The sequence below is a fragment of the Vipera berus genome (assembly GCF_964194415.1).
Source record: "Vipera berus genome assembly, chromosome: 15".
NCBI classification, from domain to species: Eukaryota; Metazoa; Chordata; class Lepidosauria; order Squamata; family Viperidae; genus Vipera; species Vipera berus.
The window spans coordinates 10,029,524-10,047,239 of NC_138218.1; the positions used below are offsets into that span (position 1 = coordinate 10,029,524).

A 17,716-nucleotide genomic window follows, 5' to 3' on the forward strand; every position below is an offset into this window, starting at 1 on the left:
ATTTTAAATATTACTCTTTAAGTTACAGGTTTTGTTTTGGGTGTCAAGCCATCTTTTTAATTTATATACAGGGAAAAAGCTGTATTTCAAGGTTTTCTGAAGCTAATTGTGGATTTCAAAAGGCGGGTAGTAAAATTGCCTCAAACATTTCTATTTCTGCCACAATATGAATGGTGATGAAACTGGATTACCAAGGGCTCCTATTTACATCAGCCTCATCTAAACACGGATTATAAATACATATAAATACACAATACATATAAATCTACATTTAAAAAAGTCAAACCACTGTTCCCCTGAATAAAATGGCAGCCATGATTTATGTCATTTTGCCTATGCTGATGTTTTCCCGCCATTAGGCCAAGGATGTATTACAAAAACAAAAAACCTGACTGGACTGATGTGAAATGTTGGGTATTCACCGATTTTGGTTTTTTTAAAAAAAGGCAGCCTTTGTTGCATTAAAGGCCTCAAGTTGAAAATATCATTCACTGGTTATAAAGGTTACAATGCTCTTCCAAAACTATTATGAATACTGTTTTCAAAAAGTGAGATTTAAACTGAGGGGTAATTTAGGTCCACGTTTCAAGTTAATATATTTTTAAAAATACATAAAATGGTGCTGCTGGCACATTTCCACTGAGGAATAGTGTAAACTGAGTGCATTAAACATTTCTAGGTTGCACAAAAATTGATTTGGGAATAGATGTGATTATTCAGGAGAAAAATATAAGTCCCAAAGCAACCCAACTCCTTCTATTAACAATCTGGTATTTCCACTGCAGAAATACCACAGAATTTTTAGGTATTTCAAAATAAGTCTAAGCTACCAATCATCTGCTTTCTCTCAGCAATGGTCCATTTATTTCTTTAGCATTATTTCTCCCAGATCATGGTATGATTTGTAAGGGGCAAAATATTTAGTATTTTAACAGACCAAAAAACTGTGCTTGTGTTGTGTTTTAGTCAAGACTGGCACATGAAGGCACGCATTCACAACAACATAAAGTTTTATTTTCAAGTTTAACCTAGAGGCAGGGGTTCAGGATTTATCACTTTTATTAAAAATACAAGGTATCTGAGAAAAATCAGAACAGTTATTTTAATGTACAAATTCAAATACCTGTAATGGGTAATTGGAACCCTAAAAATAAAAACAAAGCTGAAAGGAAAAAAAAATATAGGGAGCAGTTTTCTAAACCACTTGTGATTTAAAATATAAACAAGGCCAGCCTACCTTTACTGCATAAGGAGACGTTGGACTTACAAAGTCCCAATATGCACATTAATTCAACTTTGCTGCTGAAATTCCTTAAAAACCTTATCCAGAACAAACAAACAAAAAAAAAAACATTCCCAACGCCAACTCCTGAACGAAATAAAGGAGAATCAGACTAGTTCTGACCTGTCTTGCTCTGCTTTTATTTGATTTCATTCTGAAGGGGTTTCCCCTAAAAACAAAAAACAGAAAATTGAAAGCACTTTATATATATATATATATATATATATATATATATATATATGCATGCATGTATGTATGTATGTGTATGTATGTGTATATATATATATATATATATATATATGTATGTATGTATGTATATATATATATATATATATATATATATATATGACAAGTTAAGTGCTTGTGGGACGTTTCAAAAGCGATCTTAAAGAGGAGGAGACGCACGGGAAGAAGGGCGGTTAAGAAACGCAACGCTACAGACCAAATACATTTAGATAATTTAAAAATAGAGGGGGGGGGGAGAAAAGTATTTCAGCAGCAAAGTGCTCAATAGAATGCACGTCACGAAGGGAAGGGAAGGAGGGCCGTGGGTGGCCTTTCAGAGGAAATACGGCGTGGTTGTCCTCGGAGGGATGACGCGTTCAGAATCTGGGACAGCTCGGAAAAGCTTCGGTTCTCTGTTGTTCACGTCTTTAAAGACCATGATGGAGGCGATATTCCCGCAGCGATAGCAGTAGTTTGGGGCTGACCAGACTGTTACCAGCTTCTCGTCAAACATGAATTTATAACCTTCGTGGACCAGCTGGTGGGCCCGGCAGATCAGTTTTAAGTTGTTGATGTGGACAAACTGTCAAAGGGGTCAAGAGAAAAGGGAGATGATTTACCGCACTCACTCTCAGCTAGGTTTTATATACAGGCGGTCCTCGCTTTACGCCCAAACGTTCTGTTGCTAAGCGCCACAGTTGTTAATCGGTTAAGTTTTGACACAGTCCCCCCATTGACTTTGCTTGTCAGAAGGTTGCTAAAGGCAGTCACGTGATCCCGGGACACAGAGACCGTCATAAATATGAGTCAGTCGCCAAGGGTCTGGATTTTGATCACTTGACCATGGGGAAGCTGCAACGGGGGTAGGTGACAAACAATCATAAGTCATTTCCCCCCCCAATGCCATCGTCATTAAACAAATGGTTGTAAACTTGCATTAAACTGGGCTGACCACGGCCGGATCCATAGATCATTTTAAGCTATAAGCTACTTTAACGTATAAACCCTGGTTTACCAACTCTAATACTTGAATTTGTGCCATAAAGTTTCAACTGGTAGCACAAACGATGGTTACATTCAAAAAGAAAGCAGAAATGGGACAGGCCAAAGTTGGCATTACTTCTTTTTAGAAACCTTGAATAGCAAGGATGTAGGATGCCAACATTCAACTCTGCCTAGACTGAGCTGTTCCTTTAATAAAGATTAATTAAGTTCCTTGCTTCCTCTCTCCCGGTTGCTCAGATAATATTCTGAATGCAAAACAGACCCGTAAATGAGAAAGCCGGCAAAACAACAACGTAGGGTGGATTTAAGAGTTTACCTCATTGGTAACTTTAGCGCCAAAAAGCCACCCGGCTCCACGAGGGCTGATGGCCCAGGTATCCACATCTTCTGGGTCAGACCAGACGAGGTCACAGAAAGCGCCTTTGTGGGGGATCTCTTGGTTGCGCTCGATGGTTCGGATCTGATCCAGTGTTTTGATGTCTGGAGAAAGACCTCCGTGCACGCAGAGGATCTGTTCATCTATCAACTGGAGGAAAAGAGAACGGGCTTTTACTCTCTCTCAAAAGCCAAAAGCTATCTGGGGTAGGAGGAGAGGAGGGTGCATCACTCACATCCCCCTCCTTTTTCCCCCCCAAACAGGACTGTGAAGCATTTACCGCTGCTACTGTGAGCATGTCGAAGACTTTAGTGCAGTATCTCCAGGCGTTTGCGTTACCGTATTTTGTTTGGCATTCATCTGTTTGGGAGGAAGAGGAGAAGGAAGAGAAAATAAAGGACACCAGGTTCTATTATTTATTTTGATTGTTTTTATATCTGGACTTTTTAAATAAACAGTTCAAGGCAGTGAATGTATCTAATATTCCTTCCTCCTCCTATTTTTCCCCCCACAACCACCTTATGAGGTGGGCTGGGCTGAGAGAGAGAGGGACAGTTAGATTTCATTCCTAAGGCAAGACTAGAATTCACTGTCTCCTGGGGATTGGCCCAAAGTCACCCAGCCGGCTTTCTTGCCTCAGACAGGGAATTCCAGAAACTATGAGGCTTATGCTTGTAGCAATGAAATAAATGTTTCTATAATCCTTTTAAAAAAGATGACTCCTGCCGGTCAGGCTAAATCATAAGAGTTTTATGCCGATTGTAATGGAAACAAAAATCGGTTCTGGGAAAGTGTAGCAGCAGTAGGATACTCACCATAAAATCCGTAGACCTGGGTTATCTGTCTGCTTTCATGATTCCCACGCAAGAGCGTGATCCGATCCGGCCATTTTGCTTTCAGGGCAAGAAGATAAGTAAATGTCTCTAGACTGTAATAGCCTCTGTCTACAAAATCACCCTGGAAATCAAAACAATGCTTTAATTGAAACAATGTGCTCAGGCTGCAATTTTATGAACAGATAATCAATGTTAGCAGGGCTTGTATGAAACTAAACAGGCAGAACGTTTGGCTGTAGTTCTCAATGTTCCCAAAGTGTGCTACCTTTTTTTTTAAACCGGTCATTACTAGCTAGCACTTCCTTTTCCAAACTATATGTACTCAGCAAAAGAACAGGAGCTGTATTCTCAGCAGAAAACAAAACCACAAGAGCAATCCTCTCCCCTTGATGTATTACAAATATATATATATATATCAGATTCCAATCTCTGTTTTCTCTACATTTGTTCATACCATAAATATGTAGTTTGTGTCAGGAACCTGACCTCCAGTTCTGAATAATTCACATAGATCATAAAACTGAAAAGGAAAAAAAGAAACACGTATTTCAACATAGACAAATTCAAAGTACCCATTGAAATTATTTTGAACTCTGATGGAATTGTAAATGTTCTATTTACAAATCCTAAAAATGGTTCTGAAAGCCTGATCAAAATAATAATGTGCAGGCAGTTAATAAGATATTGCCACCGCAAGGACCGTTAAAAAGTTAGGGCAATCTGATACCTTTGATCCGAGAGAAAAACTACAATTCCCTCTTTTTCAGTAATTTGTTTAGGCACCCAAATTGGCACCATTGACAAGCAAAAGTGAGGCACAATGAGATTTGAGGAAAATCAAAAACGCAATCCAGAGTACAGTCCAGACCAGAATCCAGAATCCAAATAAGAATGGGAATCCAGAGCCCAATCAAGATATTTTTGGGTGTGGGGGGGGGGACCAGAATGGAATCCAGAATCCAATACATAATGGAATCTAAAATCCATTGCAGATTGGAAATCCAGAATGGAACCCAGAACAGAAACCAGAATGGAATCCGAAATCCAAAAGCCATTGCAGAATGGAAGCAAGAACCCAATCCAGAATGGAATCTGGAACAGAATCCAGAATGTCAAAAAGGTAGAGTCCATGGGAAATTCCACCTGTCCATGAATGTCACCGCAGACGGTAACGGGGGTCGACACCGGCTGCACGTTCGATTCTTCTAGGAGCAGGTCACAGACGTAGTCACACAACCGCTGGAAAGACAGAAAAAGGTCAGGTCAGGGCATGAGCCACACATGTCGCTAACACCACATCAAAGTCCCCTTTACGTTCCAAAGTACATTATTTATTCCACTTTTCACATTTTTGAATGACCCGCCTCCTCTGCCATCTCCCCCGCCTGTTGCCTCTTTCCTGGGCAGCAAATCCATTTGTGAAGGGTCCTTGGTGCTCTCTTGAGCTTTGCTGTTTTCTTGCAGGCATTTCACTGCCCCAACTGGGTAACATCAACAGTGTTAGTGTGAGGTTCACTTGCTGTTTATATACAGTTTATAGAGAGATAAGCAGATATTTCCACCATACAAATCATCAAGCAGAAAACTACCCTAATCAAGGAGAAAATCCCACTCCGATCACTTACAACAGGGAGGAAACCCCACACTCAGTAGCAACGATGATGTTTACCTAGTTGGGTCGCGAAACGTCTGCAAAAAAACCACCCAGCTCAGAGAGCCCCAAGGACCCCTCATTTCCACCCTGAGCTACAAACGTTCCCCTTTCTTCGCAATTCCATTTCTCTATGGCTCAAAGGGTGCCTTGCTGATGTCCATCGCCACCACCGGAAAAAAACAACCCCAGGCAGTTTCAGATCAAGGTGGAAAGGGGACCACGAGGAAGTCCCTCCCAGGCCCGTCCCGCCCCCCTCCCCCGCCTCACCTTGAGGTCGTTCTCGGGCAAGTACTTGCAGAGCCGCGCTATCTCGACGTACTTATCCAAGTCCAGCGGCGCCATTTTGGCAGAGCAGCTCCGGGGGGGGGAGCGGGGGGAGGAAGGCAGAAGGAGGAGGAGGAGGAGGAGGAGGAAGAGTGGGGCAGAGAGGACCGGACCGGAAGCTGCGACTCGCACTTCCGGGTTGGGGCCTACGGGCGTAGAGGCGGGAAACCCGGGCCGGGCTCCGCCAGGCGACGCGATCTGGCTGTGCGGAGGCAGCCGGTGCGAGCGACGCCGCCCTGTTTTCCCCCCAAACCCCGGTCTTCTCTCGGCCACACCGGAAGTGAGAAAGCCAACTTGAATCGGACCCCGGGCTTCTTTCTGGTCCGCTTCGAGGCCGCTTCCGGTGGTCTGCTTCCGGCTTCCCTCTCTCTCTCTCTCTCTCTCTCTCTGCCCCCCGCCCCGCGGGAGTCCATTATGGCGTCGAAACGGCCGCTTTGCCTGCCGCGCGGCATGCTGGGATTTGGAGTCCACGCTTGCTGGCTTCCAGGCCGCTTTTTCTCCGGAGACTTCTTGCAATGCCCAGCGGGGCACGCTGGCCGGGGATGAGGGGCGTTGGTGTCCAAGCAAACGTGCATAGCCTTGGATTGGGGGGGGGAAAGTGCCGTCGTGCAAGCAGAGTCTGAACAAGCCAACAGACCCAACCCACAGCTTGTATGTCTTTCGTTGCAAACGAGACCAGAATTGCAATTTTGCACGCTTTGCAGCGCCAAATCAATTTGAGCAACAAGTAAGTGATAAAGAAAAGAATGCAGAGGCGCTGCAAAGCCGTCTCTCCCTGTCTTCGGGGAGACATCAAAGAGGTTGGGGGCGGTGCCAGTCGCCTAGCAACCGGCCCGGGGAGGGTGGGTTCTCCCTGCAAAACCACGCCTCTTCTCCCCCCCCCCCCCCGTGTTTGCTTCAATGGAGAAGGTGCTACGGAAGCTGAAGCCACGGGAGAAACCGCAGGCGGCGACCTGGTGAGCCGCCCGCGAAGGGTTCCTTTGCACGTGTGCACGCTCTGGCTAGGATCCGTGCAAAAAGAGGGCGAGGGATGCTGGAGGCGGGAGTGTAGCGCGTGGGAGGTCGCGGCAGCTCTCCCGTTTGCAGCCTTGGATGGGTGCATGCAACCAGGGCAGGAGGGCTTGGCACGTGTGCAGGCATTGACCTGCGCGAGAAAAAGAAGGACCTTGCAAAAGAGCCGCGCAAAGAAGGGAAAGAGAGCGGGGCATCTCCTTCCTTGCACCTGGGCGCCCGCTTCCTGGTTCAATTTTAGGCAGGTCCTTGACTTTCAGTCACTTGTCTGGAATGGCGTAGGTTGGGTCTCCTGCTTGAGCAGGGGGTTGGACTACAAGACCTCCAAAGTTCTCTTCCAGTTCTATTCTGATTGATTGATTGACACTTGGGGACGCTGCCAGGATCTCTCCGTGCAAAATTCCACGGTCCACCCAGCTCAGAGAGCACCAAGGAGATCACAGTTCAAAATATTGAGTTTCAAAATATTCTCTTCTATCAGCATCTGGATGAATATTTCCTCTGCTTCTCTCTGCCTGCCAGGTATTCCCTTGCCTTAGGTGGGAAGAGCCCCTGTGCTCGTGTGGGCCAAAACTCTTTATATCTGCCTCCTTTGGAGCCGGGCAGTAAAAATGGGAAAGTGGTCATCATTGCCGGAGCAAATCCAAGTGGAAGTTTTACTGACTCCTATTTTATTGATCTTGGTAAGTTCGGCTGGGAGGGAGAAAGCAGGGGAACTGAATTTCCTGAGGGCCTCAAACTCCATACTGTATTAAAATATACATGTGTGTTAAAAACAACCCATGTTTTTAGTCCTTATGGATGCAAAGGCATGCAAATCATAGTTGCTGAAAGAATTCGTCAGGGAGATTTCTACCAGGTGGCTGGGTGCTTTTTTGGGCACTGCTGTGCCTGGATAAATGTTGGGATTTCGGATCTAGACTGGTTCTTTTCTTGCCTCTGGAGAGCCACAGGTTGACGTTCAGAAGCATGTCAGTTTTATTTATTTATTAATAATGCTTTTATCCCTGCTTTATAGTTCTGGCTTATTCTGGTACCAAGCAAGGCTGCTTTTAAGACTGCCACCTAAATCCAGCCAGTTTAGTGTAGGACCAAGCTGTGTAAAAAAAGAAATGGTGGGGCCTCTGAAGGTTTTGATTTCTCAAGCGCGATAGATTTTGTTCCCAGTAGGAAATCTTAAAACATATTTAGGGGTTGATATCTGTCCTTCCGCCGTAGATGCTAAATGCTGGACAACACCTGGTTGGCTAGGTCTGTTGCCACGATACGAACATGCTGCTTTTATGCCTGCAAGCCAGCCCAACACACTCTGGGTGTATGGAGGGGCCAGTGAAACTGGCAACAGAGACTGCGTACAAGTTTTGGATCTAGGTAAGCAGAGCCTCTGCCCAGTCGGTCGCTGTTATCTGATCCGAGCCAAATCGGGTGCAGATAGTCCTTGATTTGCAACCGTTTAGTGACAGTTTGAAATTGCAATTATTTATGACCAATCCTTGCACTAACAACCAGCAGCATCCCTGCAGTTCCAATGATTGCAATTTGGGTGGTACGTGTATATTTATGTGTTTGTGCTGTTGCAGGATCCTGGGATCCCCATCGGTGACTTTCAGGTCCAGCTTCCCACAAGCTAAGTTAATGGAAGGAGCTGGATTTGCTGATCAACCACACATTCATTTAACAGCCATGCCAAGCCTTCTTTGCTCACTTCCTCTTTTACCGCTCTGGGTGTTGAGGGGACAGCCATGACAAATAAGCTTGTAAAATTGGGCATGTTTACATAATGACTCACAACTGCACTGCTTAACAGCAGAAGTTTCTGTCTCAACCGGGGTAATAAAATTGAGGATTACTTGTACTAAATCCTTCTACGGAATCCCTTCTGCCATTTTTTCTTCTGTTTTATTTCGTGTCCTTTATTTGCATATCTTGCTTGTGGTGCCAAGACCGGCTTTTCTCAAATTGGTGCACTCTAATTATTTGGGACTTCCTTTCCTCCAATCCAACCTTTCTTTCCCAACTGAATTGGGGACAAGTCTGATCTGGCCTCTTTGCAGAGTCATCTGGAATTGAGCAAGTCTGCTCTGGGTCTACTCACCGTCTTTTCTCTTACTAGAAACTGGGTCGTGGCAGAAAACCAACGTGGCCGGCAATCCACCGAGCCCTCGCACGTATCATACCTCCACGGCAGCAATTGGGGACCGGTTATATGTATTTGGAGGAGGGGATAAAGGGGTGGATCCTGTCCAAGACCAGCAACTTCACATATTCGACTCAGGTGAATGAACAAATTTAAAGTTCTTTTCCCCCCCTCCTGCGCCCTTAAGTTGCACGAACTAAAAGAGGTAGGAGATCTACAGATCCCAGCCTTCCGTGCAGCATTTGTTATTTTGGCTGGGGCTGGTTCACCCATCGTACGAAGCCCATCGTTGGCTTCCCCCCGAAAAAAGGGTTAGTTCTAGATTTGAGGAGAAGCAAGCTTTAACTTTGGTTTCCCTTTTTAAAAAGCCACCTTGACGTGGTCACAGCCAGAGGTGCGTGGTCAGCCTCCTGCTCCCCGGCACGGCCACGTGGTGGTAGCGGTTGAGAACCGACTGTTTATACATGGCGGCTTGGCTGGTGACACGTTTTACGACGACCTGTTCTCCATTGACATACGTAAGTACACCCTACATAGCGTTAAAATTAGCAAGGGAGGTACGTTTGAGTCTTCGCTCTTTTGTGTTTTAAAATCTTTCCTAAAGAGTCTTCCCAAGCCACCTCCAGCATTTTTGCAATCACTGACACCACAAATGGCCCCTATAAGGATCTATCCCAGTTTTCCTTCGTTTTCTCTAGACTAAGGTGCGTGCTTCCAAATGAGGTTTGGGGCTATCGTTGTCCAGTTTTGATTTGCTTCCCAAAACTCTTAACTTTTTTTTTAATTAAAAGGAATCTTTTAAAAGGTTTGGTGGAGAACATTGAAAAAACTTGGGCAATTTCTTAGAGAGCCTCATCTAGAACTAAGAACCAAACCTAGAATTAAGGAGAAATTTCCTGACAGTGAAAAAATAAATAAATAAATAAAGCAGCGAGACGGCTTGCCTTCAGAAATTGTAGGTACTCCGTCATCACTGGAGGCTTTCGGGAAAAGACTGGACAGCCATTTGTCTGGAATAAATATAGTTCCCAGCTTGGGCAGGGGGCTGGACTAGAAGTCCTCCAAGGTCCCTTCCAACTCTTGTTATTCTGTCTAGTCCTACTTGGCTCCCGATGGTGGATAAACCAGAGTTTGATTTCAAATCCCTCTTTAGCCAAGATGTTTCTGCGTCTCCCTGCTCAGACTGATCTATAAGACTTTAAAAGAGAAAAATGGGAAGCACGCAGCTTTGCTGCAAGATCTTGCGGAGAAGCAGGACGTTTCTAATACCGAAATGCCACTTTTTTTTTAAAAAAAAAAAGAGGTCATCTCGAATGAAGCAAGCCAGGGTTTGTTGTGTTCTCTCCGCAGGGGACCTAAAGTGGGAGAAATGGTCCACCTCAGGATCCGTTCCTGGAGGCCGAGCGGCGCACTCAGCCGTTGCTTTCCAAGAGCACATCTACATCTTCGGAGGGATGGACCCAACGGGGGAACTCAATACGATGTACAAGTATCACACAGGTATTCTTGGCGATTAACTTTGGTCCTCTGGCAGAACGTCCCATTCGTGGCAGGACCGCCTCGGCATCTACAGAGCCACCAGGTGTCCCCTGGAGCAGCGGTTCTCAACGCTTTTTTTTCGCCACGGGACCCCTTGAAATACCGTTGGGTGGCCACGGACCTCAAGGCTTAACTCAAGATTGAAAGCGTAACATTTCGAGCTTTTGTGGCCTCTCGGGGGGGGCCTGCGGACCACAGGTTGAGAATCGCTGCTCTCTAGAGAACAAGCGGGGCTGATGGCATGGAGTGTTGCGCGGGCGTAGTGTTTGGATGTCGAGCTATGTGGAACCTAGTGGTTAAGGTATTAGGCGAGAAAGTGGGAGACTGGGAATTCTAGTCCAGCTTTAGCCGTGGAAGCCAGGTGGGAGACTTGGGCCGGACCCTCCTTCCCTTCCTCTCAACCCACCCCACCTCACAGCGTCGTTGTGTGTGTGTGTGTGTGGGGGGGGGAAATAGGAGTATTCGATATTCCCCCTGCTTTATTTCAAAAAATAATGAAATAACCCATTTGTTTTCTTTCTGAAAACATTAAAACGGCTGCAGAAAAAAGTCACTGGACCCAGTTGGAGTTCACCGTTCCTCTACCTCCTGGCCGGCTGGACCACTCAATGTGCGTTATTCCTTGGGGAAGCTCCGGAGAAGAGCCCCACAATCCCAAAGAAACCCCAGAAGCTGCACAAGGGGAGGGGCCCAGGGGGGGGCGGCTGGTTCATCTCTGCTTGGTGTTTGGGGGCATGAACATTAAAGGGGATATCTATGATGACTGTATCGTAAGCATGCTAGAAGAATAAAGTTAGGCCGGGCAAGTATTAAGACTTGTGGTCTGATAGGGGTGTGTGAATGTGGCAGTAACCCCCCCCCCCATATTTAACTGCCTATCCACCTTTTATTTTTATTTTAAAAAAAACACGCTGGCAGTATTTGTCGTCTCAATCAACCAACAGCATGGATGGCTCCAGAGAATAAATTGGTTCCAATTAAAGAGGGTATTTGCAGCTCAGGGGTGAAGCATGGAGTTCCTCGGCTCACACTTTTGAGCTGGGTGGTTCTCTTGCAGACGTTTCATCACCCAACTAGGTAACGCCATCAGTACTAGAAGGGTGTGGGGTTTATAAGGGGTGGGGGAGGAGGACAATGGCTGTGTGGTCCTTAGTGCTCTCTGAGCTTGGTTTTTTTTTTCCCTGGCAGACGTTTTATTACTTAAGTAGGCAACTGATGCCATTACCTACTTGGGTAATGAAAAGTCTGCAAGTAAACTCTTTGCAGACACAGAAACCAAACCCCTCAAAATTCAGTGTAAATAACAAATTTATTGGCGCTTTGGAGGGTAGAAAAAAATTCTCACACACCACCCCACCTTTTTTTTTAAATAAACCATTGCAAGGTGAATGCATCAAGGAAGGCCTCCCCCACCCCTCCTGGCAAGTTAAACTTCCCTATCCCCACCCCCACCCTCCAGGGACACTTTTTATCAACTGCTAACGAAAAGCAGTAATCAGCCGCTTTGGGGCTATAAACATTTCCAAACTCCACCTGAGGCGAAGATTCTGATCACATCCCAGTTCTTGAGTTCAATAGCTTAAACCAAAATGTCCAAAAGTCCACTATTTACACAGCATGGCTGTTCGAGGGGAAAGAACAAAAAAACAAAAACCAGAGAAGCCTATAACTCATCCTTCTCCCCTGGCTCTTCCCCGCCGGGAGGAGGACCCGCCCCGCCGTACAATTTCCCCACGATGGGCTGGACCACTTCCTCCAGCTCTTTCTTCTGAGCTTTGAAGTCCTCGATGTCGGCCTCCTGGTGGCCCTCTAGCCACTCGATCTTCTCCTCCACCGCCTTCTCTATGGTCTCCTTGTCCTCCGTGGACAACTTGCCCCCCAGTTTCTCCTTGTCGCCGATTTGGTTCTTCAGCGAGTAGGCATAGCTCTCCAGCTCGTTGCGGGCGTCGATGCGCTCCTTCAGCTTCTTGTCCTCCTCGGCAAACTTCTCCGCGTCGTTGACCATCCTTTCGATCTCTTCGGGCGTCAGGCGGTTCTGGTCGTTGGTGATGGTGATCTTGTTCTTGTTGCCCGTGCCTTTGTCCTCCGCCGTCACCCGCAGGATGCCGTTCACGTCGATCTCAAAGGTGACTTCGATCTGAGGGACGCCTCGCGGGGCAGGCGGGATGCCGGTCAGGTCAAAGGTGCCCAGCAGGTGGTTGTCCTTTGTGAGGGGACGTTCTCCTGCAGGAAAGTGAAAAGAACGCCACACTGAGTGGATCCTCGGGCTATCGGTTTTAGGTGAAAAGATCTGTGATCTCTTTATCAACTTCCCGATCGCAGACGTAACAAAATAATAAGAGCTGGAAGGGGAACGTGAGGTCTTCTAGTCCAACCCTCCTGGCTCAAACGTAAGGTACAAAGGGTATTTAATACGGTGCGTATTAAGTATGTGCCATATACCACCCATAAAATTAAAAGTGATGGATAAAATTAAGACTTTCATTTAAGCTACGATCCAGTTTCAATAGGCGAGCCAAGTGCTGTATTTTAAAAAACATACGGAGTATAATTTATCATTTTTAACAAAACGTACTGAAGAGTTGACCAGGAGATCATGAGTTCTAGTCCTGCCTTAGGCGTGAAAGCCAACTGGGTGACTTTGGGCCAGTCCCTCCCTCCCTCCCTCTCAGCCGAGCCTACCTCGCAGGATTGTTGTCGGGACAATGGGAGGAAGGAGTGTTGGGATACGTTCGCCACCTTATTTATCAAACAAATAAAGGCCGGAGACAAGCAGGTTTACCTTCGTAGACTTTGATGGTCACTGTTGGCTGGTTGTCAGAAGCCGTGGAGAAGATCTGGGACTTCTTGGTGGGGACCACGGTGTTCCTGGGGATGAGTTTGGTCATGACGCCTCCCACGGTTTCAATGCCCAAAGTTAGGGGACACACATCAAGTAGCACCAAGTCACCTGAAAGAAAAGGGAAATTAAGGGACGGCCTGGGAAAAGTCCAAAAAAAATAATAATCTAGCCTTCATCACAAGCCAGACTTGTTCCTTTCACAAATGAGCTTACCAGTATCCTGATCGCCAGAAAGTACACCGGCTTGGACAGCAGCACCATAAGCCACGGCTTCGTCAGGGTTGATGCCCCTAGAAGGCTCTTTGCCGTTGAAGAATTCCTTGACGAGCTGCTGGATTTTAGGGATCCGGGTGGAGCCCCCAACAAGGACAATTTCATCAATATCGGGTTTCTTCAGGTCTGCATCCTCTAGAACTTTCTGGACAGGCTTCATGGTGGAACGGAAAAGATCCTGGAGGCGGGAGTTAGGATTAGTCGATGATTGCTTTTGACGCTGTCTGTTGGCTTCAGAGCAGAAGCTGAAGTCCATCTAACCTTGGCAAGGCTTGTGGACTTCCAACTCCCAGCATGGCTGGCTGGGGAATCCTGGGAGTTGAAGTCCACAAGTCTGAAAAGTTGCCACGTTTGAAGGACTCCTGTACTAAGGCATCTCACAGAAGCCGCACAAACATTTTGATTCAAGGTTAAAACTAGTGTTGGTTCCTCCCTACTCTACTCTTTCCCCCCCACCCCCCGCAATGTCCACTGGGGTTAGCACGTCCCTTTGAAAGTCACCTACCATGTTCAGTTCTTCAAACTTGGCCCTGGTGAGGGTTTCTGAGAAGTCCTCGCCCTCAAAGAAAGATTCGATCTCAATCCTGGCCTGGTGCTGAGAAGAAAGGGCTCTCTTGGCTTTTTCCACTTCTCGCCGGAGCTTCTGAACCGCCCGGTTGTCTTTGCGGACGTCCTTGCCGGTCTTCTTCTTGTAGAGCTTGATGAAGTGCTCCATCACCCGCTGGTCGAAGTCTTCTCCGCCCAGGTGAGTGTCCCCGTTGGTGGCCACGACTTCGAAGACCCCGTTGTCGATGGTCAAGAGAGAGACGTCAAAAGTTCCGCCGCCCAAGTCGAAGACGAGAATGTTCTTTTCTCCTTCCCGTTTGTCCAAGCCGTAGGCGATAGCGGCTGCGGTGCTACAGGGAAGGAAGGGGGGGGGGAAAAACCACACACACACACACACACATTAGAATGGTACACAAAGGCGTAACTTTCCCTCCATAGAAGGAGGAGAGCGGCAATGAGGAAGAGGCATCCACTTACGGTTCATTGATGATTCTCATGACGTTCAATCCAGCGATGGTGCCGGCGTCTTTTGTGGCCTGGCGCTGAGCATCGTTGAAGTACGCGGGCACAGTGACAACAGCGTGGGTGACCTAGTAGATAAAGATGGGGGTTATCTAAATGCTGAAGAAGTCACTGGAGGCATTCACCCATAAAAAAATACAGGGGCTTCTCCATTCTCCCCTGAATTGTTCCTCCTAGAAAAAAGAGCTACGTCTTACTTTCTTTCCCAAGTAAGCTTCAGCAGTTTCTTTCATCTTGGTCAAAACCATGGCAGAGATTTCTTCCGGGGCAAAGGTTTTGGTTTGGCCTCCTCCAACATCCACCTGAATATACGGCTTGGTCTTCTTTTCGATAACCTGTTTAAGACAAGAAGGATTAGATACCATTACAATCCAGAAACCTTGCATTCGCACAACATAAAACCATTTTTCTGGGAAAAAGTGAAGAGGCTGCTTTATATTCCAGAATGCAGATAAACTGTCTTATTATTAATGACCAAACGCTTTCCTAGTTTCTAAAAGAATATTGGTAACAGAACTTCCCCAAAAGGCTTCAAAAGCCACATCTGAGAGTATTTCTCCAAGTGCAACAAGGTGAGCGGACTTAAGATTTAATACCCAAAGTTAGGTGGGTGCTATGGCAATTCCAAGCTGTTAGATTGCATTCATCTTTGTTCAGCCATAAATTTAGGAGACCGCACCCCCCCAGAAAAAGGGGTTTGATGTGTGAACCAATCATTGTGAACGATTAGAATGAATTCCAGCCTAGCTGGAGGGAACCAATCTTGCAAGAACAAGACTTTCGGGTTTTTACAAGATGCATCAGAACCAAGAGGGAAGCCCTGGCAGACCTTGAAAGGCAGGTATTTGATATCCTGCTGCACCGAAGGGTCGTTCCACGTTCTCCCGATCAGACGCTTGGCGTCAAAAACGGTATTCTCGGGGTTTGAAGTCAACTGATTCTTGGCTGCATCACCAATGAGACGTTCCCCTTCCGGAGTGAAGGCCACATAGGAGGGTGTGATCCGGTTGCCCTGATCGTTGGCAATAATCTCAACACGTCCGTTCTTGAAGACACCGACACTAGGGAGAAGAATTGTGGTTATTCCATCAGCATATGGTTGCGTCTTTTTTTTAAAACATCAACCTCACAGCAGCCATGACTGGCAGGAAGCTATCTTGATGCAGAACATTTTTTAATGAGAAATTTGCCCTACATTGCAACATTGGTCAGACATAAAAGGAGAGCGAGCTCCACTGAGGTTACCTAGTTGGGTCATGCAACATCTGCCAGAAGACAGCCAAGGTCAGAGAGCACCAAGGACCCCACAGTCTAACCCTGAGCTCCGAATATTCTCTTCCATTGGCTGATGCAGCTGTTTGCATGCCTCCCAGTCTTGCGTAAGGCCACCAAAAGAAATGTTCGCCTTCAATTCGGTATGCTAACCAATTTACCATTTTGCACCAAATTCCAGCTGCTTTCTGCACCAAGATCTTCAAGGCACCCCCAATTAAACCCAGTAACCCCCCCCCCCACTCATAGATTGGAGCAGCTCCCTTCTTTTACATACCAGGAATAGGTGGTTCCCAAATCGATGCCAACCACCGTTCCCACGTCTTCCTTTTTGTCATCGTCCTCGGCAGCAAAGACGCTGCCCACCAGCAGCAGACAGACAATGGCGTACTTCATGTTGCTTTTAGAGGGGGGGGTGTTCTCTCACACACCAAACAAGCAATAAAACACTGCGGGAAGAAAAGAGCCGACAGAGAGCCGTAAGACCAAATGGAGTTGGATTTCTCCCCAGGAGGGTTTTGCATCATCACTCAACGGAAGCATCCGGGAAGTGACGACAAGACTGGGCCTGGCCTACAGAAACTGAATCAATGAAAATAAAACCTGTAGGGTTTTATTCCGGCTCGGCTCGACTCTCCCACTCTGGACTCGTTGCAGAACAGATAGTCCAGCTCTACACACGGGAAGGCCACCAATCAGACACCATTATATCAAAATACGCAAGCCTGAAAATGCCAGGTGGGCATATGCCGGGGTGAAACCCAGCCACCCTGGCTCAAATAAAAGGCAAATAAAGCCATACAGCACCCAGGGATGCTAACTAGGGACGTTGCATCAGGTTAAGGAGACCTGGCTTCAGGTCTTCCTGCATTCAGATGACATTTCCAGGGGCGATCGCCCAGGCTTTGGCGGCTGATGTTAGCTCCTTTTTAAAAACCCTGTAATAATGCACCAATTCCACCCACCCCACCCCACCCCAAAGACTCAAGACGCCAGAACAGAAGGAACTAACCATATCCTCTTTTAAGGAGCGTGGCAAAAGCAAATACATATACATACATTTAATAAAAGGACTGAAGTCAAAATAAAATACTGCAGTGGGAGAAATAAAACAGAAGCCAACGTCCAGTTTTTGTTTTTTTTTATATATAAAATCAGGCATCAAACAGGCTAAATCCAAGAGCCCCAAATGAGTTTATTGAAATATTGGACTAAAATGAAGGCCCCCCCCCATCCACAAGAAGCCCCCCCCTTCTCTCGCTGATGCCCCCCATCCCCATCCCATGATCGTGCAGGCTGTGGATGATGGGATCTGCAGTCCGCCCCGATTTGGGGGTCGAGGCAGGGAAGGGGCGCCTAGAGGATCTCCCCCCCCGCCCCCGAGAAAGCACGTGGCCTTGATTCCTGACAATCCCGCCAGGGCTCACCGATCTCGCCGCGAAGGGCTGCCCGCGCCGCCGCCGCTGAACGCCTCTCGCTGCCTTCCCGAGCTGACGTTTCCCCCGATCGAGTATTGAGGCCCGGGCGCCCATCCGCGCTTATATAGCCTCCCGCAGCCTCGCGTGGAGCTCCTGCATTGGTGCGTTTCCCCGCGCTGGAGCTTCCCCATTGGTCGCCGGCTAGCAAGCTGGCCGGGCCCGATTGGCCCGCTCCGAGCGTGACGCGCGCACACTCCCCCCCCTCTCCGCCCTTTCCTTTTCATCCCACTCGCCTCCCCACCCCTCCCTACTTGGTTTTTTTTTTTTTTAGCTTGCCGCCGCGCGCTTCATTGGGCCGTCCTAACCGGTGTCGCGGACCAATGAGAGGCCGCGCCGGAGGCCAGGCGGAGAGCGCCGATTGGCCTGGAAGGGACGTCGTGCGACGTGCGGATGA

At 47.2% G+C, this 17,716-nt stretch overlaps 3 protein-coding genes across 3 annotated transcripts; 1 reads left to right on the forward strand and 2 right to left on the reverse strand.

The window, feature by feature from the left end:
- Positions 1-1,041: 1,041 nt before the first annotated feature.
- Positions 1,042-6,014, reverse strand: PPP6C (protein phosphatase 6 catalytic subunit). The gene is made up of 7 exons (XM_081339426.1): positions 5,646-6,014; positions 4,868-4,963; positions 4,179-4,244; positions 3,704-3,845; positions 3,169-3,248; positions 2,829-3,038; positions 1,042-2,090 (listed from the first exon to the last, which is right to left on the reverse strand). Exons 1-7 carry the CDS (start codon positions 5,718-5,720, stop codon positions 1,842-1,844), a joined length of 918 nt encoding a protein of 305 aa, XP_081195552.1. The 5' UTR covers positions 5,721-6,014; the 3' UTR covers positions 1,042-1,841.
- Positions 6,015-6,593: 579 nt separating this feature from the next.
- Positions 6,594-11,198, forward strand: RABEPK (Rab9 effector protein with kelch motifs). The gene is made up of 7 exons (XM_081339454.1): positions 6,594-6,658; positions 7,236-7,396; positions 7,932-8,084; positions 8,827-8,988; positions 9,219-9,368; positions 10,201-10,350; positions 10,933-11,198. Exons 1-7 carry the CDS (start codon positions 6,603-6,605, stop codon positions 11,178-11,180), a joined length of 1,080 nt encoding a protein of 359 aa, XP_081195580.1. The 5' UTR covers positions 6,594-6,602; the 3' UTR covers positions 11,181-11,198.
- A 626-nt stretch (positions 11,199-11,824) lies between these two features.
- Positions 11,825-17,381, reverse strand: HSPA5 (heat shock protein family A (Hsp70) member 5). Its single transcript, XM_081339742.1, has 9 exons — positions 17,272-17,381; positions 16,122-16,293; positions 15,402-15,633; positions 14,770-14,907; positions 14,528-14,640; positions 14,010-14,400; positions 13,445-13,682; positions 13,172-13,339; positions 11,825-12,612 (listed from the first exon to the last, which is right to left on the reverse strand). The coding sequence occupies exons 2-9, from the start codon at positions 16,238-16,240 to the stop codon at positions 12,053-12,055; spliced, it is 1,959 nt and encodes a 652-aa protein (XP_081195868.1). The 5' UTR covers positions 16,241-16,293; positions 17,272-17,381; the 3' UTR covers positions 11,825-12,052.
- Between the last annotated feature and the right edge of the window lie 335 nt (positions 17,382-17,716).

Coding starts and splice junctions, on each gene's coding strand:
- PPP6C (XM_081339426.1), bottom strand. CDS start 5,720: ATGGCGCCGCTGGACTTGGATAAGTACGTCGAGATAGCGCGGCTCTGC. Junction 3,846..4,178: donor ACACAAACTACATATTTATG/GTATGAACAAAT, acceptor TTTGATTTCCAG/GGTGATTTTGTAGACAGAGG. Junction 3,249..3,703: donor CCAGGTCTACGGATTTTATG/GTGAGTATCCTA, acceptor CCTCCCAAACAG/ATGAATGCCAAACAAAATAC.
- RABEPK (XM_081339454.1), top strand. CDS start 6,603: ATGGAGAAGGTGCTACGGAAGCTGAAGCCACGGGAGAAACCGCAGGCG. Junction 6,659..7,235: donor AAACCGCAGGCGGCGACCTG/GTGAGCCGCCCG, acceptor TCTGCCTGCCAG/GTATTCCCTTGCCTTAGGTG. Junction 7,397..7,931: donor CTCCTATTTTATTGATCTTG/GTAAGTTCGGCT, acceptor CTTCCGCCGTAG/ATGCTAAATGCTGGACAACA.
- HSPA5 (XM_081339742.1), bottom strand. CDS start 16,240: ATGAAGTACGCCATTGTCTGTCTGCTGCTGGTGGGCAGCGTCTTTGCT. Junction 14,641..14,769: donor AAGCTTACTTGGGAAAGAAA/GTAAGACGTAGC, acceptor TTTATCTACTAG/GTCACCCACGCTGTTGTCAC. Junction 12,613..13,171: donor GACCATCAAAGTCTACGAAG/GTAAACCTGCTT, acceptor ACTTTCCTGCAG/GAGAACGTCCCCTCACAAAG.